General features: G+C 45.9%; 1 protein-coding gene across 1 annotated transcript in view; it reads left to right on the forward strand.

The window, feature by feature from the left end:
• The window catches only part of LOC137439264 (uncharacterized), a 52,019-nt gene extending 26,109 nt beyond the window's left edge, over nucleotides 1–25,910 (forward strand). The window contains exons 4-5 of the mRNA XM_078768374.1: nucleotides 19,200–19,351; nucleotides 20,894–25,910. Of these exons, the coding sequence (XP_078624500.1) occupies nucleotides 19,200–19,351; nucleotides 20,894–24,211 (3,470 nt within the window). The 3' untranslated portion in view covers nucleotides 24,212–25,910. The remainder of the gene's footprint in view (nucleotides 1–19,199; nucleotides 19,352–20,893) is intronic.
• Nucleotides 25,911–27,433: the final 1,523 nt, after the last annotated feature.

The raw sequence follows: 27,433 nt of genomic DNA on the forward strand, positions 1-27,433 counted from the left end.
ACCACAAAATTAAAAACACCTCACCACCATGTAATTCAAAACACCTCACCACCACATAATTAAAAACATCTCACCACCACAAAATTCAAAAAATCTCACCACAACATAATTCAAAACATCTCACCACCACATAATTCAAAACACCTCACCACCACATAATTAAAAACATCTCACCACCACGAAATTCAAAAAAATCTTACCACCAAGTAATTGAAAACACCTCACCACCACGACGTAATTCAAAATAAAATACTTAATTTTTTCCTTTGGACAAAATAACTGCAGTCAAGCGCTTCCAATAGCCATGAATGAGCTTCCTACACCTCTCTACTGGCAGTGTGCCCCACTCTTCTTGTGCAAACTGCTCCAGTTCTCCCAGATTTGAAGGGTGCCTTCTCCCAACTGCTGTTTTCAGATCTCCCAACAGGTGGTCAATGGGATTTAGATCTGGACTCATTGCTGGCCACTTCAGAACAGTCCAGAGTTTTGTCTTGAACCATTCCTGGGTGCTTTTTGAAGTGTGTTTGGGGTCATTGTCCTGCTGCAAGACCCATGACCTTCGACAGAGACCCAGCTTTCTGACACTGGATTGAACATTGCGCTCCAAAATGCCTTGGTAATCTCCTGATTTCATGATGCCATGCACACGTTCAAGGCACCCAGTGCCAGAGGCAGCACAGCAACCCCAAAACATCACTGAACCTGCTCCATGTTTGACTGTAGGGAAGGTGTTCTTTTCTTTGAAGGCTTCATTTTGTTTTCTGTAAACATAGGGATGATGTGCTTTTACCAAAAACTCTAATTTGGCCTCACCTGTCCACATGACATTCTCCCAGAAGGACTTTGGCTTTTTCAGGTGTGTTTTGGCAAACTCCAGTCGGGCTTTATTATGTCTCTCTCTCAGCAGTTGGGTCTTCCTGGGTCTCCTACCATAGAACTCCCTTGCATTGAGTTGGAGACGGATGGTGCGAGTTGAAACTGTCGTGCCTTGTGTCTGAAGGTCAGCTTGAATCTGTTTGGCAGTTGATCAAGGTGCTTTCTCCACCATTTGTACAATTATTCGCTGCAATCTTCGATCAAGCTTTCTCTTGCGGCCGCATCCAGGGAGGTTGGCTACAGTGCCATGGGCCTTAAACTTCCTGATAACATTGCGTATGGTGGACATAGGAACATCAAGGTCTCTGGAGATGGACTTGCAGCCTCGAGGTTGTCCATGCTTGGCTACAATCTTGTGTCTGACCTCTTCAGACAATTTTCTGGTTTTCTTTATTTTCTCCACACATTGCGATACACACAGTGACACAAAACAGCAGAATTACCCCTTTTCTCTATTCAAACTAGTTGAATGATTGATTTTCATATTGCAGGCACCTGCAACTCGCCACAGGTGAGTTCAATTCCAAAGTAAAGGAGAATCACCTGCTTGAAATCTAATTGTTTCTAACAACTTATAAAAAGGTGCCAATAATATTGTCCGCGCCATTTTTGGATTGCTGTGCAGACAAGCTAAGATTAGTAATTCTTTCATCTTTTTTTGTTTTGTTCCACTGCAAACCAAAGAAATATACACAAAGAATTAAGTTAAGCACCCCTACACAACGAATTAAGGTAAGCACCCCCTAATATATATTCTTTGTGTATATGTATACATTGGCATATATTCTAAGGTATGTGAGATCAAATAATGATTGGTATGACATTAGCAATTATCCATTGATGAAATTGAGTGATCAAAGTGAAAAAAAGTGATTGGTTGAGTCAGTGATCCGATCACGTGGGTCCTACACACGTTATTGACGCAAAGATCGCTAGAGGTCTTCTCAGAACAATGACTGTACGTTAGAAAACATAAACGTCATCCACACTGTCCGTGATGGACCTATAGCTCCATACTTAAATTGAGGTGAAAATATGCCTAAAATTCCCAAAAAATTTCACCTTAAATTATTCAGAATAAAATATTGAAAACGGCATGATTGTTATGTTTTTATGTGACCATAATATCACTTCTCCAGAAAATATAGCAATATCATGGGTATATTACACTGTTTTGACGACAACAAACTTGTAATGTGCGAGGTTGTAAAAAAACGGGGGGGGTGCTTAACTTAATTCTTTGTGTATACATACGTGGATACCAAAATATTTTTTAATTTCAACAATTTTCTGGAAGAAATGTTGCATTATTTTTAAAAAGTGAATGGGTGCCTATATCTTTGGCCACGACTGTATAGGGTATTTCAAAAGGAATGATACAACTTTCAACGTTTATTTACAAGGAAACAGAAACCTCAGGAACGTGAACCAAACATTTCTTGAAAGCTTATGACATGGTATTTTCTATCACTGATATCTATTGCAGTAAGTCACTGCTGGAGTTAGTGAGAGGCCAAGGTCTGAAATTGGCATTTACACAAAATCCTTGTAATTTACGTTCTCGGTGTGTGGCCCTCCGCAGTCAGGCATTGATCCTGACTCCAAAGTTCTGTCCAACTTTCCTGCAGGTCTCATGTGGCACTGCCTGGAGGTAGTCTGACACTTCCTGCTTCAGATCAACCAGTGTGGCAGGGCAGTTGACGTAGACAGAGCCCTTGGCAGCCCTCCAGAACCAGTAGTCCAGAGGGTTCAATTCTTGGCTATGGGGTGCTCAGTCATGAGCGGTACCCAGGTCAACGAGCCAGTTTCTGAAGAGCTACTGGAGGAAAGTGATGGTGTCACCATCTGTATGCGGAGGTGCACCATCCTGCATAAACCAGGTCATTATGAGCTGGTTTGGGGTGACCTTTTGGGCTAGATCATTTTGGAACTTCTGGGGCACAGCCTGGTAGTGCTCACCATTGATCATCACCATCATGCTGTTGTCATTCTCAAACCAGTAAGGCCTTGGGTTCTATATCTGGCATTGAAGGTGCAGAAGCATGTGACCTTAGACCCTTTCAGGTACCTCTCAGTAATCTCCTGAGGATTGAGAGCCAAATAGTTCAATCTCGGTTTCATCAGACCACAGAATCTTGTTTCTCACAGTCTGAGAGTCCTTTAGGTGCTTTTTTGCAAACTCCAAGCGGGCTTTCATGTGTCTTTCACTGAGGAGAGGCTTCCATCTGGCCACTCTGCCACAAAGCCCAGATCGGTGGAGTGTTGCAGTGATGGTTGTCCTTCTGGAAGTTTCTCCCATCTCCACACAGGATCTCTGGAGCTCAGCCAGAGTGACCATCGGGTTCTTGGTCACCTCTCTTACAAAGGCCCTTCTCCCCCGATTGCTCAGTTTTGGCAGGTGGCCAGCTCCAGGAGGAGTCCTGGTTGTTCCAAACTTCTTCCATTTAAGAATTATGGAGGCCACTGTGTTCTTGAGAACCTTCAATGCAGCAGAAATTTTTTTGTAGGCTTCCCCAGATCTGTGCCTCGACACAATCCTATCTCTGAGCTCTGCAGGCAGTTCCTTCGACCTCATGGCTTGGTTTTTGCTCTGATATGCATTGTCAGCTGTGAGACCTTATATAGACAGGTGTGTGCCTTTCCAAATCATGTCCAATCAATTGAATTTACCACAGGTGGACTCCAATCAAGGGAAAGAAACATCTCAAAGATGATCAAGAGAAATGGGAGGCACCTGAGCTAAATTTCAAGTGTCACAGCAAAGGGAATGAATACTTATGTAAATGTGATATTTCAGTTTTTTCATTTTTAATAAATTTGCAAAACTTTCTAAAATCCTGTTTTCTCTTTGTCATTATGGGGTATTGAGTGTAGATTGATGAGGGAAAAAATGAATTTAAACGATTTCAGCATGAGGCATAAGGCACATAACAAAATGTAAAAAAAGGGAAGGCGTCTGAATACTTTCTGAATGCACTGTATGTATACATGTACATATGAATGTATATATTCACAGTGCCTTTAGAAAGTATTCACACCCCTTGACTTTTTTTCAAACCTTTTTTTCCTCTTTATTTGTTTATTTATTTATTTATTTTTCACAGTCTGAATTGAAAATGGATTAAATTGAGATTTTTTTGTCACTAATCTACACATTATACCCCATTATGTCAAAGTCGAATTTTTAAAAGAAATTTCTTCAAAACAATGAAAAATGAAACAGAAATATCTAATTTACATAAGTATAATTTACATAAGTACGAGTCAATACTTCGCAGAAGAGCCTTTGACAACGATTACAGCTTGAAGTCTTCTTGGTGTCGGCTTTTGACAGCTTTGCACATCTGTGTCAGCTTTGCACATCTGGATTTGGGGAGTTTCTCCCATTCCTTCTTGCGGATTTGCTCAAGCTCTATCAACTTGGATGGAGAGTATCGGTGAACAGCAATCTTCAAGTCTTTCCACAGATTCTCAATGGGATTCAAGTCTGGGCTTTGGCTGGGCCACTCAAGAACTTTCACATTATTTATCTGAAGCCATCCCAGTGTTGTCTTGGCTGTTTGCTCGGGGTCATTGTCCTGTTGGAACGTAAATATTTGCCACAGTCGAAGGTCTTTTGTTCTCTGAAGCAGGGTCTCCTCAAGGATTTGCTTGTATTTGGCTCCATTAATTGTTGTTTCTATTGTTCTCTCTTCCAAGTCTCTCATTCCCTGTGGCTGAAAAGCATCCCCAGAGCATGATGCTGCCACTGCCATGCTTTATGGTATGGATCGTGTTAAATGGGTGTAGCACTTTGCATTCAGGCAAAATAGTTCAATTTTCATCTCCTCAGACCAATTAATCTTTTGCTTCATGTTCCAAGTCTTTCTTGTGCCTTTTTGCAAACTCCAGGCATGCTGCCATGTGCTTTTTTCAGGAGTGGCTTCTGCCTGGCCACTCTGCCATAAAGCCAAGACTTGTGAAGGGCTACAGAGACTGTTGTCCTTATGGCAGGTTCTCCCCTCTCAGCCAAGGAACTCTGTTGTTTTGTCAGAGTGGCCATTGGGTTCTTGATCACCTCCCTGACCAAGGTCCTTCTTGCCCAGTTGCTCAGTTTGGTCGGACCGCCAGCTGAGGAAGAATCTAGGTAGTTCCATATTCTCTCTTTTTCCGAATGATGGAGCTCAATGTGCTCTTGGGAACTTTCAACATTATAGAAATTGTTTTATTCCCTTCCCCAGATCTATGCCTCCTCATATTTCTATCTCGGAGTTCTACGGACAGTTCCTTGGACTTCATGGTAAAGTTACTGCTCTGACATGCTCAACTGTGGGACCTCATATAGAAAGGTGTGTTTCTTTCTAAATCATGTCCAGTCAATTTAATTGGCCACAGGTGGACTCCAATCAAGTTGTAGGGATATCACAAGGATGATAAAAGGAAATTGGATGCACCTGATCTCAATTTGGAGTGTCATAGCAAGGGGGTTGAATACTTATTCACTCAAGACATTTCAGGTTTTCATTTTAATTATTTTTAAAGAATTTCTGAAAAACAAAATTCCACTTTCTAAATAAATAAATAAATAAATATACTATAATGACTGGACCTGAGTTGCTGTGTTTTCATGATTTACACCAATCATTATACAAGCAATTATTTTGCACAAATGTATTTGTTGTGTTTGTGATATTACATTTTTATAGGCAATTTAGGTTGAAGATTTAGATTGAATGTTTTTTTTTCAAGAAAGAACCCCTCAGCACATACATAGGGGAGGGGTAGGTGCAGACTGGAAGTTTGGGACGATTACACCTCACCACCACGTAATTCAAAACACCTCACCACCACGTAATTCAAAACACCTCACCACCACGTAATTCAAAACACCTCACCACCACGTAATTCAAAACACCTCACCACACATAATTTAAAACACCTCACCACCACGTAATTAAAAACACCTCACAGCCATAAAACACGTAATAAAAACACCTCACCACCACGCAATTGAAAACACCTCACCACCACGAAATTGAAAACACCTCACAGCCATAAAACACGTAATAAAAACACCTCACCACCACGAAATTGAAAACACTTCACCACCACGAAATTTAAAACACCTCACCACCACGAAATTTAAAACACCTCACCACCACGAAATTTAAAACATCTCACCACCACGAAATTTAAAACACCTCACCACCACGAAATTGAAAACACCTCACCACCACGAAATTGAAAACACCTCATAGCCATAAAACACGTAATAAAAACACCTCACAGCCATAAAACACGTAATAAAAACACCTCACAGCCATAAAACACGTAATAAAAACACCTCACCACCACAAAATTAAAAACACCTCACAGCCATAAAACACGTAATAAAAACACCTCACCACCAGGAAATTAAAAACACCTCACCACCACGAAATATAAAACAGCTCACCACCACGAAATATAAAACAGCTCACCACCACGAAATTGAAAACACCTCACCACCACGAAATTGAAAACACTTCACAGCCATAAAGCACGGAATAAAAACACCTCACCACCACAAAATTAAAAACACCTCACAACCATAAAGCACGGAATAAAAACACCTCACAACCATAAAGCACGGAATAAAAACACCTCACAGCCATAAAACACGTAATAAAACACCTCACAGCCATAAAACACGTAATAAAAACACCTCACAGCCATAAAACACGTAATAAAAACACCTCACAGCCATAAAACACGTAATAAAAACACCTCACAGCCATAAAACACGTAATAAAACACCTCACAGCCATAAAACACATAATAAAAACACCTCACAGCCATAAAACACGTAATAAAAACACCTCACAGCCATAAAACACGTAATAAAAACACCCCACCACCACAAAATTAAAAACACCTCACAACCATAAAACACGGAATAAAAACACCTCACAGCCATAAAACACGTAATAAAAACACCTCACAGCCATAAAACACGTAATAAAAACACCTCACCACCACATAATTAAAAACACCTCACCACCACGTTATTCAAAACACCTCACCACCACGTTATTCAAAACACCTCTCCACCACGTTATTCAAAACACCTCACCACCATGTGATTTAAAAACACCTCACCACCATGTGATTTAAAAACACCTCACCACCATGTGATTTAAAAACACCTCACCACCATGTGATTTAAAACACCTCACCACCATGTGATTTAAAAACACCTCACCACCACGTCATTTAAAAACACCTCACCACCACGTAATTATAAATACCTCACCACCAATTAATTCAAAACACCTCACCACCATGTGATTTAAAAACACCTCACCACCATGTGATTTAAAAACACCTCACCACCACGTCATTTAAAAACACCTCACCTCCACATAATTCAAAATACCTCACCACCACGTGATTCAAAACCACCACAACGTTATTAAAAACACTTCACAACCACGGAAACAAAAGTTTGAGGGAGTCGTTAAGTGACAACACAGACACTGCCCAGATGTGAAGATATATAGATAAATGACTGTACCCGAGTTGCCGTTTTGTTATGGTTTAAACCAATCACAATTCAAACAATTATTTTGCACAAACGTATTTGTAATATACGTGATATCACATTTTATAAACAATTGAAGTTGAAAAAAAACAATTTCCCCCAAAAAATTCCCCAAAAAATAAAATAAAAAAATTGGAAAATTTTTCAAAAAAAATACCCTTAGGACATACCGACGGGAGAGATATGTGCATACCAGAAGTTTGGTACGATTTCACAAAAGTTTGAGAAAGTAGTTCAGTGACAAGACAAGACAACACAGGACAGGACAGGACAGATGCTGCACAGATATATATATATATATATATATATATATATATATATATATATATATATATATATAATGTAGCGGTTACCGGACACAATTATCTTGTACCGGCCAGTGACGTAATCAGCGGGCGGTCACTCGGGTTGCATACCACGCCCCGTTGAGAGGCGTGGCTTACTGTTTGAATTTGAAAGATATATTGCCGCTCGGCGTAGCCTTTTTCAGTGCATTCGTGCCGAGCTCGGAATAAACAGCTCAGTGAAAATCAGCTCGTTGTCGCGTCCATATTGTTGGAGTTCGACGTGAGAGCACAGCTCCACATTGGTGACCCCTTTTACGAACACGGCAATGGAGTCGACCATTGCTTTGAAGCTCCCTGGCTTCTGGGAATCGCACGCAGCCGTCTGGTTTGCCCAAGCGGAGTCCCAGTTCGCTCTGCGGCACATCACGGCGGACGAGACTCGCTTCCACCACGTGGTCTCCACTCTAAACACCGCCACCGCCTCCCGGGTCTTGAGCCTTCTACGGAGCCCGCCGGCCGACGACAAGTACGGCGCACTCCAACGACTACTCCTCGGTACGTTTGACCTCACTGAGGCCGAACGCGCGCGACAGCTGCTCGATCTGCCTGAGCTTGGGGAGACTCGACCATCCGAGCGCATGGACCACATGCTCTTCCTGCTCGGCGAACACCGCCCAGATTTCCTCTTTCGCGAGCTGTTTCTCCGACAGCTACCCGGGCGGGTACGCTTAGCTTTGGCTAACTTGGCAATCGAGGACCCTCGCGCCCTGGCTAAGGAAGCCGACATTTTTCTCGGCCGGGCGGTACTTCGGAGCGGCCGCCTGGAAACCTGGCCCGGCCGAGGCAACGCCCCCGCCACGACCGGTGCTGCCACCGGCCAATTCAGCGCCCCTTGCGGCCGCGGCCGCCATGACAGTCGGCCGCACTCGACACGACCAGCGCCGCAGCCACCACCGGGGCGGACCGTGTGTTACTACCACGCCAGGTTCGGGCAGAAGGCCAGAACGTGTCGCGCACCGTGCACTTTCGGCGGGTCGGGAAACGACCAGGCCAGCGCTCGCTTCCTGCCATGAGTGTCGGCCATTCCGGCAACCTTTTGTTCACCACGGACACCGCGTCCAGGCGGTGTTTCCTGTGCGATACGGGAGTGTAGGTGAGCGTTATACCCGCCTCGGGATAGGACAAGCAGGCCGCGCTTTGCGGCCCCGCCTTGGTCGCCGCAAACGGCTCCTCTATCCGCACCTTCAGTTCACGCAGCGTCGCACTCCGCTTTGGGGGCCAGCGTTTCGAATGGGATTTCGTCACGGCGAACGTGCCCATGGCTTTGTTGGGTGCGGATTTTCTTTGCGCCCACGGACTTTTGGTTGACGTAAAACGTCGTCGGCTCATCAACGCGGTGACCTTCAGCTCTCTCGCTTGTTCGTTGAGCGGCTCTGCACCGACCAGGCTAGCCTGCGTGCTCCCGGCTGCGGACGACTTCACCCGTCTCCTCGCTGAGTTCCCCACCCTCACGCTGCCGACGTTTTCGGCCGGCGCCGTCAAACACGGCGTCGAACACCACATTCCGACCACTGGTCCACCAGTCTATGCCAGGGCTCGTCGCCTCGATCCTGCCAAACTCGTCGTGGCCAAGGCGGAATTCGACGTGCTGGAGCGGTTGGGCATTGTGCGGCGCTCGAACAGTGCGTGGGCCTCGCCCCTGCACATCGTACCCAAACCGGGTGGCGGATGGCGACTGTGCGGCGATTATCGCCGCCTCAACGACGCCACCACCCCCGACCGGTACCCAATACCGCATATCCAGGACTTTTCCGATCGTTTGGCAGGGCGGGTGATCTTCTCCAAGGTCGACCTTATTCGGGGCTACCACCAGGTACCTGTCCGGCCGGCCGACGTTCCGAAGACGGCTGTAATTACACCTTTTGGCCTCTTCGAGTTCCTCCGAATGCCATTCGGCCTTAAGAACGCGGCGCAGGCCTTCCAGCGGCTGATGGACAGTGTGCTGCACGATCTCACCTTTCTGTTCGTCTACCTGGATGACATTCTCATCGCCAGCACTTCCTGGCCGGAGCACCTCCTTCACCTGCGCACGCTTTTTGCGCACCTCAGCCAGCGCGGCCTCGTCATCAACCTGGCGAAATGCCAGTTTGGCATGGCTGCCGTCGACTTCCTGGGACACCGCATCACGAAGCGCGGGGCCGTTCTGCTGCCGACCAAGGTGGAGGCCGTTAAAGGTTTCCCGCGCCCCCGCTCCGTCAAGGCCCTGCAAGAGTTTTTGGGTATGGTAAACTTCTACCACCGGTCCGTTCCTCGCGCCACCCAACTCATGCGCCCCCTGTACGAGGCCCTCAGGGGTAAGCCGGCCAAGCACGACATCGCCTGGACTGAGGAGATGGACGGGGCATTCGCGGGCGCTAAGCTGGCTCTCACCAACGCCACCATGCTGGCGCACCCGGCGCTCGACGCACCCATCGCCCTTACCACGGACGCTTCCGACTACGCGGTGGGCGCCGTACATGAGCAGTGGGTTAACGGGGCTTGGCAACCACTGGCCTTCTTCAGCCGGCAGCTCCGCCCTAACGAGCACAAATATAGCACGTTCGACCACGGGCTCCTCGGCCTTTACCTGGTGGTTTGCCACTTCCGCCACCTTTTAGAGGGCCGCCCATTCACGGCGTTTGTGGACCACAAACCCCTGGTCTTCGCCATGGCCAAGGTATCAGAGCCGTGGTCAGCTCGTCAGCAGCGCCACCTCTCCGCCGTGTCCGAATTCACGACGGACATCCGGCACGTCGCGGGCAAGGACAATGCTGTGGCCGATTGCCTCTCCCGGTCCGTCGCGGGTGCCGTCCACCTCTGCGTGGATTACGCCTGCATGGCAGCCGACCAGGTCTCCGAACCCACGGTGCAAGCCCTCCGGACAGCGTACACGGGCCTGCGGTTGTCCGACATCCCCTTCAAGGACACAGGCACAGTTCTCCTGTGCGACGTTTCCCTGGGCCAACCTCGTCCCATTGTGCCCCCTGGATGGCAACGGCTCATTTTTGACGCCATCCACGGCCTTTCCCACCCGGGCCGGAAAGCGTCGCAGAAGCTTGTGGCAGCAAAATTCGTCTGGCACGGGCTCCGGAAGGACGTCCGCGACTGGGCCAACCCCTGTGTCGCCTGCCAGCGTGCGAAGGTCCACCGGCACACCCAGGCCCTGTTGGCACCATTCGACATGCCCGCTCGGTGTTTCGACCACGTCAATATGGACCTGGTGGGACCCCTTCCCCCCTCACGGGGCTTCACCCATGTCCTCCCGATGGTGGACAGGACCACCAGGTCGCCGGAGGCCGTCCCACTGACGTCAACGACGTCCGCCGACGTGGCGCAGACCTTCATCGGCACCTGAGTCGCCCGTTTCGGTGCCCCCTCGGACATCTCCTCCGACAGAGGCCCACAGTTCACCTCTGAGCTTTGGGGCACGGTCGCTTAGGCCTTGGGGGTCAAACTTCACCGCACCACGGCCTACCACCCCCAGGCCAACGGCTTGTGCGGGCGGTTTCACCGCTCAATGAAGGCCGCACTCAGGGCCAGCCTCCAGGATGACGGTTGGGCCGACAGGCTCCCGTGGGTGCTATTGGGCCTCCGGACGGCCCCTATAGAAGACCTCCAGGCTTCTACCGCCGAGCTGGTCTATGGCCAACCACTGCGCGTGCCGGGGGAGTTCATCCCCGATGCCACCGGCCCCTGGTCCGCGGCTCGCCAACGCTCGGTCCTCCAGGAGGCCGCCAGGAGATTTGCCCCGGTGCCTGCCTCAACCCCATGTCTCCCCAGCGCTTCGCACAGCGGAGTATGTTTTTGTGCGCCACGACGCGCACCGGGGACCACTCCGGCCGCCGTACGATGGGCCTTTTCGGGTCTTGAGGAGGGGCGACAAGTCGTTCGTCGTCGACATTGGCGGCAAACCAGGCCATATCTCCATGGACCGCCTCAACTCGGCCCATTTGGACCTCGACCAACCTCCACGGTTGGCCCTTCCTCCACGGCGGGGCCATCCCCCGTCGACCAAGCCCCACGCCCGACCATCCGCCGCCAAGCTGCCTCCCACCCCCACACGAATCGCCAGGGGTTGTTTCGGCGGGTCATTAAGGCCCCCCACAAACTGACTCTCCCTGAACAAGTGAATTCTGGGGGGGGCGCATGTAGTGGTTACCGGACACAATTCTCTTGTACCGGCCGGTGACGTAATCAGCGGGCGGTCACTCGGGTTGCATACCACGCCCCGTTGAGAGGCGTGGCTTACTGTTTGAATTTGAAAGATATATTGCCGCTCCCTTTTTCAGTGCATTTGTGCCGAGCTCGGAATAAACAGCTCAGTGAAAATCAGCTCATGGTCGCGTCCATATTGTTGGATTTCGACGTGAGAGCACAGCTCTATATATATATATATATATATATATATATATATATATATATATATATATATATATATATATATATATATATATATATATATATATATATATATATATATATATATATACATATATATATATATATATATATATATATATATATATATATATATATATATATATATATATATATATATATATAATTATACATATATATATATATATACAGTCACGTGAAAAAGTAAGTACAACCCATGTAAAGTTTTGACTTGTTCAACATATTTCAACATACAGCTATTTGATCTTCATTTCAACAATATTGATAGATAAAGGTGATATAATATAACAAATATCATGAAACATTTACATTTTGTAGTCCATTGTATAATTTAAATAAACATAAATGCAAATTTCGCACGTGGAAAAAGTAAGTACACCCTTGGCTCTAATAGGTGGTATTGCTTCCTTTGGCAGAAACAACCTCAAGTAGGCGTTTCTTATAACTGTCTGCCAGTCTCTGACATCGACTGGGAGAATTTTTTGCCCACTCCACCATGCAGAATTCTTGCAGCTGTGCGATGTTTGAGGGGTTTCTTGAATGCACAGCTCGTTTCAAATCCCCCCACAACATTTCGATGGGATTTAGATCCGGGCTTTGACTTGGCCATTCCAGAACCCTCCATTTCTTTCTTTTCAGCCATTCCTTGGTGGATTTGCTGGTATGTTTAGGGTCATTGTCATGTTGCAAGGTCCACCTTCGGTTGAGCTCAACTTTCTGACAGATGGCCTCACATTATCCTCAAGCACCCTCTGGTGCAATGAAGAATTCATAGTGGATTCTATGATGGTGAGCTGCCCAGGCCCTGATGCAGCAAAGCTGCCCCAAACCGTAATATTTCCACCACCATGCTTTACAGTTGGTATCAGGTTCTTGTGGTCAAATGCTGTCTTTGGTTTTCGCCAAACATGTCTTCTGGTACTGTGGCCAAATAGCTCTATCTTTGACTCATCTGTCCAGAGCACATTGTTCCAGAAGTGCTGGTCTTTGCCTCGGTGTTCATTGGCAAACTGTAGTCTTGCCCTGATGTTCTTTCTGGACAGCAAAGGTTTCCTCCTGGCACACCTCCCATGTAGATCAAATTTGTGCAGCCTCTTTCTAATGGTAGACTCGTGCACTTTGACATCAACAGTGGCAAGAGCTACCTGTAGGTCCCGTGATGACATTCTGGGGTTCTTAGAGACTTCTTTCAGGACCTTGTGGTCTGCTCTCGGGCTGAACTTGCTGGGGCGGCCTGGCCTGAACAAGTTGGCAGTTGTTTGGAATCTTCTCCACTTGTAGATGATCTTCCGGACAGTCGAATGATTGATTTCAAATTGTTTGGAGATCTTTTTCAATCCCTTCCCAGACTCGTAGGCATCTATAACCTTCTTTCTGAAGGCCTCAGAGAGCTCTTTTGATCGAGGCATGGTGACGCCGCACACTTCAACAACAAAGAGCAAACGAAACTAAATGTCTGAGGTTTAAATAAGACAGGTTCCTCCAAGATCCTCTCTAACGATTTTCTCTTCATTTGCACCTGAGCTGGTGCACCTGATTCTAATTTTACGTATTTGAAGTAGTGATAAATGTAGGGGTGTACTTACTTTTTCCACATGCGAAATTTGCATTTATGTTCATTTAAATTATACAATGGACTACAAAATGTAAATGTTTCATGATATTTGTTATATTATATCACCTTTATCTATCAGTATTGTTGAAATGAAGATCAAATAGCTGTGTGTTGAAATATGTTGAAAAAGTCAAAACATTACATGGGGTGTACTTACTTTTTCACGTGACTGTATATACATATATATGTGTGTGTGTGAGTGTAAGTATATACTGTATGTTCAAAAACAAGTGATAAAAGTTAAAAACACACCTGGTCACAAGTCGAGCTCAGTCGAGGTCCTCAGCATCATCCCGTTTCGGCCCTTCAACCTCGATATGGTCAGCTAAGGTGGGCCAGCAGGGGCAAATACGCCTCCACATGCAGCAGCTACACCTGGATGCGTACCTACCCCTACCCCCAGCCAGTGAGGACACAGACTACAACAACAAAACTGCCTCCACACCCAGAATCCACAGCCCATCATCCACTCACTCACACACCAAAAAAAAAACAACAAAAAAAAACGACCACAACCTTTACAACATGCACCACTCAAACTCGCAGGAGGAATTTAATTCCTGTTTATTATAAATTGTAGATGAGTTCGTCTCCAATGCACTTCTACATATACTTGCATTCACGTACATACGCATATATACTTACGCTCACATACGGGGTCTGCCTCGCAGGCACGTAAGACATCGGCCATTATAAAGCTCGCAATGTTAAGTGTGGAAAATTTCTGAGGGGATTTCGATTGGCTCAATGGCGCATGGGCTGTCACCGCGTAAGTGATGGAGGTCCTTGGTTCGAGTCCCAGGTTGAGTCAGAATTTTCCACACTAGCTCCATGCAGGAATTTCATTCCTGTTTATGACAAAAAAAATAAAATAATAATTATAATTATATATACTCGTATACATACATAGTGGTGAGTGGGTTTGTGAGGAGGTGGTTGGGAGTGCCACGCTGTTTGACGAACATTGCCTTTTATGGTGAGGGTGGAAAACTCCAGTTTCCCTTGACATCATTAACCGAGGAGTTTAAGGTGGTGAGGGTGCGGGAGTTCATGATGTTGCTGGATTCAAGTGATGCAGTGGTAAAGAATGCTCTCCCAAAGAAGAAGGGAAGTCGGAGGTGGAATGCAAGAGCAGAGGTGGACGAGATGGAGGAGCGGTTGCAACAGGAGGAGGTCATGGGGATGGTACAGCATGGGAAGCATGGCTTGGGGTGGATGGAGCATGAGCGATGGGGAAAGGCATGTGTGAAAGAGAGGAGGAAGATGGTTGAGAGGGAGGTGAGAAGAAAGGAAGAGGAGGGGAGATATGTGAAAGCAGTCGGTCAGGCACAGCAAGGTGCTTGGACTAAGTGGGAAGGTGTGCGGGTGAGGATATTGAAGCGGCAAGAGATTTGGAGGATGGAGCCAATATTGTTGAATTTCCTGTTGCGGGCAACGTATGATGTGCTTCCATCACCAGTAAACTTGAGATTGTGGGGGTTGTTGCAGGAGGAGAGATGTTATTTGTGTGGAGGTGTGGGAACGGTGCAGCATGCTCTGAGTGCATGCTCAGTAGCGTTGGCAGCAGGAAGATAGAGGTGGCGACATGATCAGGTGCTGGTGGTGGTGGTGGTGGTGCAGATGGTGCAACAAGAGGTGCTGAGATCGAGAGGGAGAAGAGTGGAGAAGGAGACTGATGGGGGAGAGGTGTGGTTTGTCAAAGAGGGCCAAGTGGTAAGAGGTGGAAAGAGGAGGAGGTGGAAAGCAAGAGGGCTGTCAGATGCTTGTGATTGGCAGGTGGTGGCAGACCTAAAGCCACAATTGGTATTCCCAGAGGAGATCTGTGTGACAAGGTTGCGGCCTGACATTGTCATTTGGTCAAGTGCAACAAGACAGGTCATCTTAGGGGAGTTGTCGGTACCTTGGGAAGAGAACATGGAGGAGGTGCACGAGAGGAAGAGAGGAAAGTACAGTGAGCTGGAGGCAGAGTGCCGGGAGAAGGGTTGGCGAGTTTCGTGTCAGCCATTTGAGGTGGGGTGTAGAGGGTATATTGGCAATTCCTTTTCTGCATTTCTTGCTAGGCTGGGAGTGTGTGGGACAGAAAGAAGGAGGATGTGTGACAAGGTGGCCCAGGTTGCCTTGAAAGGCTCATTTTGGATATGGAGGAAGTTTATGGAGACATGTCGAACGGTGTAGGTTGGTTTTTTTTTGGTTTTTTTTATTACCATTATTATTTCTTATTTTGTGTATATGTGTGAGTGGGTGAGGGTGTGTGTTTTTGCATGAATTAATTTTTGCACGAGTGTGTTTTTGTATGTTGAGTGGTGTTTGTTGTAAGGGTAGGTGGTTGTTTGGTTGGTGTTGTGTGTGTGTGTGTGTGTGTGTGTGTGTGTGTGTGTGTGTGTGTGTGTGTGTGTATGTGTGTGTATGGGTGTGTATGTGTGTGTATGAATGATCTGGTGTGTTTTGTTGGGTAGTGGTGAAGGGTATAAAGGTGGGTGTTTGAGTGTTCCACCATGTTTTTTTGGTGCTGTAGATTCTGGATGTGAAGGTGGTGTTGTTGTTGTTGTTCGCACTGGCTGGGGGTGGGGGTATGTACGCATCCAGGTGCAGTTGCTGCATGTGGATGTGTATGTGCACCTGCTGGCCCACCTTAGCTGACCATATCGAGGTTGAAGGGCCGAAACTGGATGATGCTGAGGACCTCGACTGAGGACCCGGTCAGTGCGGCACACTTGTGAACAGGTGTGTTTTGAACTTATATATATATATATATATATATAACTATATATAGACAGCTCAGGAGACATATTATATGGAAAGTAAATGCACACCGAGCCATAAAGCTGATTATATGTTTAAAAATCCTGACGTTTCATAACACTATATTCCATCCCCAGAGGAAGCGGCACCATGGGATGTGCAGCTGTAATTGAATCAGAAATGCGGAAACAGAATCAATAACCCAAGCACCCGCACCGGAAGCAAACCCACCCAACAATCCCACTTTCTCTATTAGATCAATCCCAAACCTTGTACCTATTGGTCAAAATTTTCACCTTTTGGAGCCTTCTAGCCTGGAATTAAAATGTATTAAATCAGACTTTTTCCACCTTTAACTACACATCCTAACCCACAACTTCCAAGTGAAAAACAAATTCTACAAATTTCAGAAAATTAATTAAAAATACAAAACTAGATTATCTTGGTAAGATAAGTGCCACCCCTCTGAGTTAATACTCTCCCCTCCCTGTTGTTTTTTTTGCCTTGCTGCATGTCGTGATCTGTTCAGTGTTCTTGCTCTTATACGAGCCTTGACTGTCTATACAAAAATATAATTTTCACAGGTTGGCAACCTTCGCACAGGCTTGATGGGCCGAATTGTCTCTTTCTGTTTCGAAGTTCCTTGGAAGGGAAGTCATCTATTATATATTGCGATCCATGGTGTCTGTTCGTGCGTTCGTATGTCTCCCGTTTACGGCGGCTGCTTCCCATGCTGTGTTTGAAAAGCCCAACATTCACTTTTGAAATTGTGGGAGAACAGTCATGACTAATGTTTATGCCAAATTTTATTTCGCAACCAGGGTATTTTGCCCTCTTTTCAGACAAATTGAACCTCCGCTGCCCGATGTTGTACCACCATTTTATGGTGGGTGGTGTAAGTAGCTCAGAGCTTTGGCTCAGAGTGAAACCAAGAATGCAACGTGAATAAACTTTTAAAACCCATGAAATAATTTAAATTGAGAGATTAAGTTAAACTTTTCCATATGTTTGTCAACGCCATGGCTCCATGACTATGACATCTAGAAAGTTGAAATTTTGTATGCACACTAAGAGGACCACAGAGGTGTGCAGTTTGAAATGGTTTTTTAAATTAAATTCGGTTAAGAAAATGTAATTCCTTGATTTTTCTGTCACTGCGGACACATACTTTTGCTAATTATTAATATCATATATCCTTAGCATTTTTGTGTGTGTGTTTGTTTTGCGAAAGATCCACATTACTGGTGCTGATATATTGATGAAACATTTGGCTTAACGGTTAAGGTGGCTTAACTTTAGTTTGAGCCCCTGTAATAACAACAGGTGGGTTCACTGATCCTGTCATCATTGTGAGATCGGCAAAATGAGTACCAGCTCACTGGGGTAATAAGCCATTCGAGTATCCTGCGTTGGAGTGGCAACCCTTTCAGGATTGGACTGCTTAGCCAATTTAAGTGCCTCTGGAGTCATATGTGCGTCACGGTGTGAAAGGAATGGTTATCTATCTATAATTCCAGTAATCTCTATGTGTTTGTTTGTACGTTTGTACGTTTGTACGTTTGTACGTTTGTTTGTCTGTGACCGCTGTTTCTCGACAACCACGGGTCCGATATACTTTAAACTTGCCAGGTATATTGCTGGGGACCCGAGGATGTGCCTTTTCAAGGTTTCATATTAATCGGACAATTACTTACCGAGCTATGTCCAAAGAACGATTCAACCAATCAGAGAGCAGCGAGCTATCGCGTGTGCCGAACGTGGCGGACACACTCTGCCTCGGATGGCACATTTGAGAGCGTATTCATTTATTTCACGTTTGCAAACTATGTTGGCGCTATGTTGGCGTTAAACTATGTTTTAAAACTAATAAAAACCATTTCATGTAAATAGAGGGGGGGGGGGGGGGGGGGGATTGTCACTGTACTCGCACGAGCAGATGGCGGAAGTGCCTGACCGCCAAGTGAAGTCCGAGCAACTCGCGGTCGAAGGTACTGTAACGGCGTTCGGGCGGGCGAAGCTGCCGGCTAAAGAACGCCAGCGGTTGCCAAGCTCCGTTTTAAAACTAATTAAAACCCCGGGGGGATTGTCACTGTACTCGCAAGCCGTTCGCCGTTCGCTTTGGCGTTGCGAATGGACCAAAACATTTCATGGACCAAACCATTTCATGTAAAGCGTTCGCCGTTCGCTTTGGCGTTGCGAATGAACCAAAACATTTCATGGACCAAACCATTTCATGTAAATAGAGGGGGGGATATAATTTTAGATATAGATATAGTACGGGCATGCCCTAGTTATTATTAACAAACGTAACATTTAAAAACATTATTGGAGAATTTTAACTGATGTCCCCACGTGCTCTACTGCGTGGACTATTAACAACAAAAATGTTTTTTTAATGCAAGTTTTTAAATGTTTCATGAATATATTAAAGCACCAGTAAAGTGGACCACATGCAATTAATAATGCTGAAAGGGTCGAAACCTCTGAAGAGCGGAGTGGCCAGCTGATCTGATCCTGGCTGTCGGTAAATCGGTCAACCGCTTACAAATCACCGTCGTTCTTACTTTGGGCATACATGAAATGATTATAATGGTTGTGTGGAACAGCTTTGTGGTTGAAAAACCCGATGTGCGTGTGTGTGCGTGTGTGTGCGCACGTTCAGAGGAAGAGTCCCAGGGAGGGCAGGCGGTGTGTGCTTGGTGTCAGAAATCTGGCAGTAAGCGTTACACTCTGTCCATGGGCAGTGAAGCCAAGAATTTCTGCAGTGAGAAATGCTTCACCTCGTGCAGAAGGGCCTACTTCAAACGAAACAAGGCAAGGCCTAGGTTATGCCGGGGTGTAGACTCTGGGAGAGCATGTAGTTCGCCGGGTGGTGTTGATAAAGGTCGAGACGTATGGGAAGAATCTGGTCGATGAGATCATTGAATGTGTTTGGCTGCCAAACAGAGGCCGCAATATTAAGGTTTGAACCTCTGTGTTTCTTAAACGATGTGTACGCGCTGACGAGATTGAGAATTTTTTTTGCGAATCGGCCAAGCACTACGGCCTTGCACGCAGATGTGTCAGTCTTTGAGCTATCGCCTATCGGGGTCATTTTGACAAGAGTTGGAGCATTTTGAATGTTTAAGTATAAATATAGGTAAGCTTTTCAGACCATGGTGGAAAACGAAAATGCTTTATTTTCTAGTCTGCATTGGACTTAGAGGTAGGGCTAATGTGCTCGGCGTATTGCCCACTGTCAGGCTGCTAAGTCACATGTCATGTGTGAAATGACCCAGGGGCCTGATGAAGCGTTACCATGGGAACCTCTGCTGCGCAGGCCCGCCCCTCCGTCGGATGCTGAATTGAAATCACAATTTTGCTCCGTGAGCATGTTCTTTAGTGCTGCGCTACGTCAGTTTGTCTGTTTTTTGTTCCAAAAGATTTGTTGTACTGTTTTACGATATTAGGTATTGGCAGAGAGGCCGGTTAATAGATATTTTTTTTTTTCCTGGTCATCATTTGTGTGCACAAAGCCTTGTGAATGAAGGAAATTATCCTTTTTTGTAAATTCAAACTGAGTCACGAGAGGTAAGAAATGTTGGGAGGAGGGGCAGGTGTGGGGAGGGTGTATCAGCATTTCATCGTATTCGCTTTGGCCAGGAACAGACAATAGCAAGACTAGTTACCTCTGCCACCAAAGGTGGATGGAGGTTGTTTTCACCCCTGTCTGTTTGTATGTTTGTCTGTCTGTTTGTTTGTGAACAAAATATCTCAAAAAGTTGTGGACGGATTCAAAGGAAATTTGGCTGAGATGTAGCGTATGTCATAAGGACGAAATGATTAGAATTTGGTGAAGATCCGGATCCGGATTCGGCTACTAGAATTTTGTAAGTGATTCTTCACCATTGGGAGATAGGGCCAAAAACGATACATAGCGGGATATCTCAAAAAGTTATGGATGGATTTTGGCGAAACTTGGTGGACCGGTTGGGTGTCTGACAAGGACAAATATATTCGATTTTGGTGAAGATCTGAATATATATTCGGATATGAGAATTATTATTTTTTAAAAGTGATTCTTCACCATAGGGAGATCGGGCGAAAAACAATACATAGCAGGATATCTCAAAAAGTTATGGATGGATTTGGACGAAACTTGGACGAGTTGTGTGTGTGACAAGGAAGAATCGATTCGATTTTGGTGAAGATCTGAATATGGATTTGGATATGAGAATGATTTAATTTTTTAAGTGATTCTTCACATATGGCCAACCAGGCGGAGGTATGCTCTCTACTGAGTGCCGTTCTAGTTTGGTCTGTATTGACTGGTTTGGCCTGTTTGACCAATTGATTCTCATGCTCACCTTTCTGCAGGTGTGCGATTGGTGTAAGCATATCAGGCACACGAAGGAGTATCTGGACTTTGGTGATGGTGAACGTCGCCTGCAGTTTTGCAGTGTTAAGTGCCTCAACCAATACAAGATGGATATCTTTTATAAGGAAGCCCAGGCCAGCCTTCCCACAACTCCACTGGCCTCTGCTCTTGTGCCGCCATTCCCTGATCAAACAGCAAAGACTGAACGCAATGGCCTTCCTGTTCTCACACCAGATTCGTGGAACCTGCCACCCTCTGCTTCATCATCTTCCTCATCTTTTTTATCTTCAACTTCATCTTTTTCTTCTTCTGCCCAAGGTCTGCTCGAAATGGGTAAAAAAACCTCTTTATCCTCTCCTGCAAGTTTGTATGGGCAAAGCTCAACTCAGCAAAACTCCACCTTGACATCACTCCCAGAAGGCACTCGTTCTACAATTGGGGGGATCAGCCGGCGAGGCACTCCTTTGGACACTGGTGTCTCTCCAATTCGCCTTAATCTCTCATCAGTTGCATCACAGGAACAGCCTACTCCACATGTGGAACCAGTTCCTGTTGTGGAAGGTGGAAATGGGCTACAACCTCCACTTCTGCTAAATCATCGTGGGTCCTTACCGCTGCCACTGTTCATGGAAAACCAGTTGAGACCCCCAGCAGCTAACAACCCCACAATGTCTCACCCATCTTCATTTGTGCCTGGTGTCTCTTTGCCACCATCATTGCCTGTGCCTCCACGTCATGCTGCACAGGCCTCAAGCCCTTTGCAAAGGGCACCAATACTCTCACCCCATTTTCAACTTCCAGCAACAGCACAACTACCACCAGCGGCACCACAAGCCCCAACCCTTCCACCATCAAGTGCCACACATCCTGGATCCGCAACAGCGACTCCTGCATTTTCTGTTTTTCCCAACTCCACATTTCCTCCACCATTACTGCCTCCTCCTATGCTCAATTTGGGCCTACCCTCACTCTCGCCTCTTGTACCACCTGCAATGATGCTTGTGCCATACCCTGTTATTGTCCCACTCCCTGTACCTGTGCCAATCCCAATTCCTATCCCACATTTCCTCTTTTCCAAGGCAACATCGACACCCCCTGACACACCTGTAGATGAGGTAGGCACACACGTTGAAGGCCTACAGTCCAAAAGACCAGTGCCAACAGAATCTGGAGGCTTAGCCAGTGATTCACAGCTCACTTCTGACACTGGTGATGCCATTTGCAACTATGAAGAGATGTTGCAGAAAGTAGTCACACAAAATCTGCCGAGAGATGTTGATGTTCGGCTGGAAGAGGGTGAGTCAAGTGAGGAGAGGTACTTTTTGATCGATCATCAAGCCTGTGACAATGAACCGCTATCGGTCGGGAGATTTGAAAGTGGCGTAGAACTTTTGTCAAGACCCTTGTCGGTCAGCCCCAGTCCTTGTGAGATTATTGACCTCACCATAAAACCGCAAGGATACATGGAACCTCAGGTGTACATAAAGCAGCCGATAATTAGCAGTCCATTGCATGATCAAGTGATTGACCTGAGTTTAAAGCCACGCAATATGTACAAAACTGTGACTGTGGAGGACGAGGAGGCCAAATACGCCGAGGAAAATAACTGTGTGGAGAAATCTGAAGCAGAGGTAGTTCCTTTGCTGAAATCGTCAGCCACGGAGCACCAAGTGAATGGACTTGATTATGATTTCTTGGACGTTAATTCCGAATGCAAAACATCTGCTGCAGACGACGAGTTTTCCAACTTTGGGTACAGTGGTGATGTTGATCTCATTCTTCATTATGGCTCATGCCAGCGGAAGCAGCTTGGACTTGCCATGGCTGAACAGAGTGCTCTGTTGATGGCCAAAGATGGCCATGTTGCTGAGGGTGCCAAAGAAGAATATAGCATGGACGAAAACGTTTCGTTCAATGGAGATTCAGCAGCCTGTGGCTTGGATTCTTTCCTGTCCATCCAAGCACGCAGAGAGTGGACAGAGAAGTCTCCCGGCGCCAGCAGAGTTGCTGACGAAGATGGAACACTTGCTTACAATAGTGAGGAGGAAATAAGTCGAAATTGTCAAAATGGAAACAATGATATTGCACCAACTGGCGAATGTAATCCGTTTACCTGTGAGAGGGATGTAGGCCTTGGAAGCAATGCTGAGCCAACTTATGGAAGTGAATTCTTGCCAGATGGGTGTTCCAGGGAGGCCTCAGGTGAAAACGGTATGGCGTTTAACAAAAAAGTGCATTCTGCAGAAAGGCCAAGCCAAACCGATTGCAAGCTCACCAAGCTTGTGATTAAACTTAGCAGCCGGGACATTAAACAATACCAATCACAAACAGCAAAGGCATGCAAGGCCTTGCCTAGGGAGAAGAGTAAAGGATCACAATCTCATGGGAAAAAGGATAATGGCAAGCGTGGCAGTAGTCGGCTAAAAAGAGGTCATGCAGCGGTTGAGGAGCAGAGTCCGAAACTCAAAGTGCTCCTTCCTTTGAGACAACTCAGTCCTGCTGGAGCAACAGACGTGGACAAAGGAAAGGGAAGGCCTAAAGATAAACAGGTCAGAGTGTGGAGCTGTAAGATTGCAGAGGAGCAAGTGAATACGATCAATAAGGAATCCGAAGCACTTTTGGATTTCGACTGTGGTTCGCAAAATGATCTCCCAGAATCTTTGGGGGGAAATGAGAGTGTCAGTGCCAAATGCAAAGATTTTTCTCTGCCAGATGTAAAGAATTGTACAAACCAGACTGCAGTTACAAAGCCTTGCAAACCGCATGCAACAGGGTGCAGAACTAACAAGCAGCAAACAGCTGAAGCAAAGGCAAAGCACATGCAGCACATGGGGGGTAAGATATGCAAAATGGCCACCGAGGATACGAGGTGGAACAAGAGTGACATTTCACCAACTAAGAAGAAAGCGACAGAGATCTTACCACTGGAGCCAGGCGAGCTTGTTCCTTGCTCATTTCCACGTGGAAAAACGCGACAACAGTATGTAGAATCGAGCTCCAAGGGGTCTGAATTGCATTCGGCACAGGTTGTGGAACCTCTGTGCGACAACCACTGTCCTAATAATGAAGGCCCAAGCTTGGTTAAAGTGTCAACAGGAGCAGAAAGATCCCCGCGGGACCCCTGTGTGGCTGACCATGCTTATGCCTTGCGTGTAGGCCCTAAACGATGTGAAAGTGAACAATTGGTCGATGAGTCCTTGGGCTTTCAGACTATACATACTGCCAGTATGATAGAGAATGTCAAAGATGTGGGGCCGGATGATTTTAGACCTGCGGTCAAAAAGAAATGCTTGCGTTCTCAAAACCAGGTTAAGTAAGCGGAAAAGTATCGTTTGAGGTCAGGGTCCGGTTTATACATTTTGTCAAGAGGTTCAACATTACATGCCACTAAACTAATGTTTGTCATCATGATTGTATATTTGATCATAGCAAAAGCAAGCAATTCTGATTTTTCTCGTTCCTCTTCTTCTTTTACTCATCTGCTTGCATTTAACATGTCTAAGAACCTTTGGTTTATTTAAGCAAGTTTTTATTCCTTGTTGCAAACAAAGGGAAAGTTTCCTTTTCCCCCCCGACCCCACCCTTTGTGCGAAAATTCATGAATGTTATTGCGTGGGAATGTCGGTTCGACAATTTTGCATTTGTACCCAGTACAGGATTTATTCGGGTATTCCGTGGTGCTGTCGCTGAAAACGAATACGGGATTGTACTACTGCTCACAACGATGAGAATCATTGCTGAGGCATTCCAATTTTGGAAAATCTTAATGCAAACTTGAGTACGAAGCACTACTTGAAGTAAATAATAACGTTCCAACGCTTTCCAAAACAAATCGAAGGTGGGCAACTATCCGGATCCTTGGAAGACCGTTTCTATAAATGTGCAAGGTGTGGTCAATCAAATGATCTGGAAAAGTTGTAATAATGCACGTTTTGGTTATATAATAAAGAACATGCCTGGGCTCCAAATAAGGAAGCCCGTGCCCTTAGGAAGGTCGGTGGACATCCGGCAATGTGTTCATTCATTTTCTGTCATTCCTTCTGTTTTCCTGCATCATGGACCAAATTGCTCGGGAGCCCGAATCCCTCACCCCACGAGTGGACATCTTTTGAGTGTTCAGTTTTGGCCTTTCATAGCGGGTATCAACTTTTATCAGACATGTATTTGGTGGGGGGGGCATTTTGTCTGAACGTGCAACCGGTCTACATTACTTGGTGGAAGGAGATTGATACGACAAGAGGATGACGGGTATTTTCCCTTGACTGCCCATACAGTGAGAAACGTTTCTGGTCGATAGGAAGCCATCTCATTTGTCATCACCTCCACTCATTCGTTCCTATTTTTTAAACTTCAACATCCTCTTCAATCCTATCCTTCCCTCAAGGTCACCAAGACGGCTGTTCACAACCATCTCGGATAAGCCCAATCCAAAACTTTTCTTTCCCCGTTAACCCTCTCCAAGCCCACCTCTTTCTAAATTTCCAGTTTGTCCTTCCTGAGAGGTTGCGTCTATGTCCATCTTGTCCACCACTTGTGTCCTTCCCTACACCTCATTCTTCCCCACATCCCTTATTAGTCAAAGTCTCTTTCTATTTTGTCCTTCAACGCTGCTGTTGGTGTGTCCTCACGTTCCCTTTCTACTGTTACTTTTGTTCTATTACATCCTGATTCGTTATGTTCTAGGTCTTCCACAAGCCTCGACTTTCTGTAAAATAAAGAATGTTGCAATTCCTCTCAATCCGAACCTACATGGATAGACATTCAGAGTCTGCAAGCCCTGGTTTGAGGGACCTGTGACGGTGGGTGGGGTGAATTCCGAAACTCGAAGGATGTAATTTCACTCCGGGGTCTTGGTTACAAAAAAAAAGAAAACTGCCAGCAGGGCCGGGCTGACCTTAATTGAATCGGTATGGTGGTTTTATTGATGAAGAAGCCTTGGCATGTTGGGGTCACAGAGAGAACGTTCGTGGTGGCAATTCTCGACCTTCCGTTATTTTAGATCATCTTCTTTTAAGACTTCACACCATCCTTTGCTTTTCGCTATGCCTTTTGGTGTTATAGTACAATACTGTATTACCAAAAGGGGAATGTATTGCGTGGAAGGAAGTAAAGGGTCGAGGAGGATATGCGAGGGTCATAAAAATTGAGTACATTTCACGTGGATGGTTCTTGAGACGTTAAAACTATGCACAACATCTGAACACTTGATGCGTTTGCTTTTAACGCTTGCTGTCAAATGTCACAAGCGGATGACGTCCTCGTCGAGAACCTGCGTCGAGGTCACAAATTGGGAGTGTCCGTCTTCGCAAGCTATGCCTTGCGCTTTTGATCTCTTTCGCAGTATTTGAGAGTGCCAAGGAGCCTGTCACTCTCCTCAAATATCCAGAAATTTGTCATCGAGTGAAACTCAATCGAAGGCGAGAAGCTTCTTGTCAGAACAGCGATTTGTGGGTTTTTTGATGGATAGTATAGGCTCTTGGTTGGAGGATTATGCGGGTAAATTACTCAGCATATCAAGGTAAGAAAAACCTGATCTATTAGAATACAGATTTATTTTTTAAGACTCTATAACCCTGCAGGTCCGTGTTTCTGCATCATATATGACCTTGATTGATTGAATGGAAGTCATGCGTGGTGTGCTTCATGAACACCATACAGATGCATCATCATGGACCATGCACATACTTTGTAAGCAAAAATGGCAGAATTTCTGATGCCCTCTGCTTTTCTCCACTCCAACCCATGCACCACACACTCCTCTTCCTTTTATTCACTCTTTTCCAATCTCCTTCTCCTTTATCACCCCTCCTCTCAAAATCCCTTCTCTTACACCACTTCCCATTCCTTCTCTTGAATCAATTATTCTTTTTCGAGTTACCCAAGCCAACACTTGCATGCATAAGGAGTAGGTTGCCCCTCGGTGTAGTCAAGACTAGATGGCATCGCTGCACAATATGGTTGAGATGGAATGCGTGTTGAGAGATACCTTATACGAGTCTGGCGGGGAATCGATGAAAAATGCATGACATGAACTTTGCTTTCATACGTGCTGAACAGGAAGAGAGTGAGGATTCGGTGAATTGTTTTCAAACGTTTCCAATACGAGGAACACGATTCGACAAATTGTACGCGTTATGTCCATTTTGACATCGTTTTGTAGAATGCTTGTATTCGCCTGTTGCATCTCGATCCGATTTCTAATCGTCGTACTGATTCATCTCGACCTAAGTCTTCCTGACATCTTGTTCACAAACACCTTGTTGTCAGTGAGATCTCAAAGGTTCTTTCACTTTGCAGACCAAAACCTGATGAGAAACTGGCCCAGAGACCCGATTTCCATCAGGAACTGTGCGTTTTTGCACCACAGTGAGACATTAAAGTGTGAAATAACTTTATTTCTTTTTGGTAGGGCCAACATTCAACGTTTGGTTCTGCTTTGATTTCTGCTTGAAATCTACCTCCCTATTGGGAGAAAACGGACCCCAAGGCCTATTGACTTTCGTTTCGAATGGACCCCTTGATCCAGCCTTTCGTCGAGG

Source organism: Myxine glutinosa, chromosome 14 (assembly GCF_964187855.1).
Source record: "Myxine glutinosa chromosome 14, kmMyxGlut1.1, whole genome shotgun sequence".
NCBI classification, from domain to species: Eukaryota; Metazoa; Chordata; class Myxini; order Myxiniformes; family Myxinidae; genus Myxine; species Myxine glutinosa.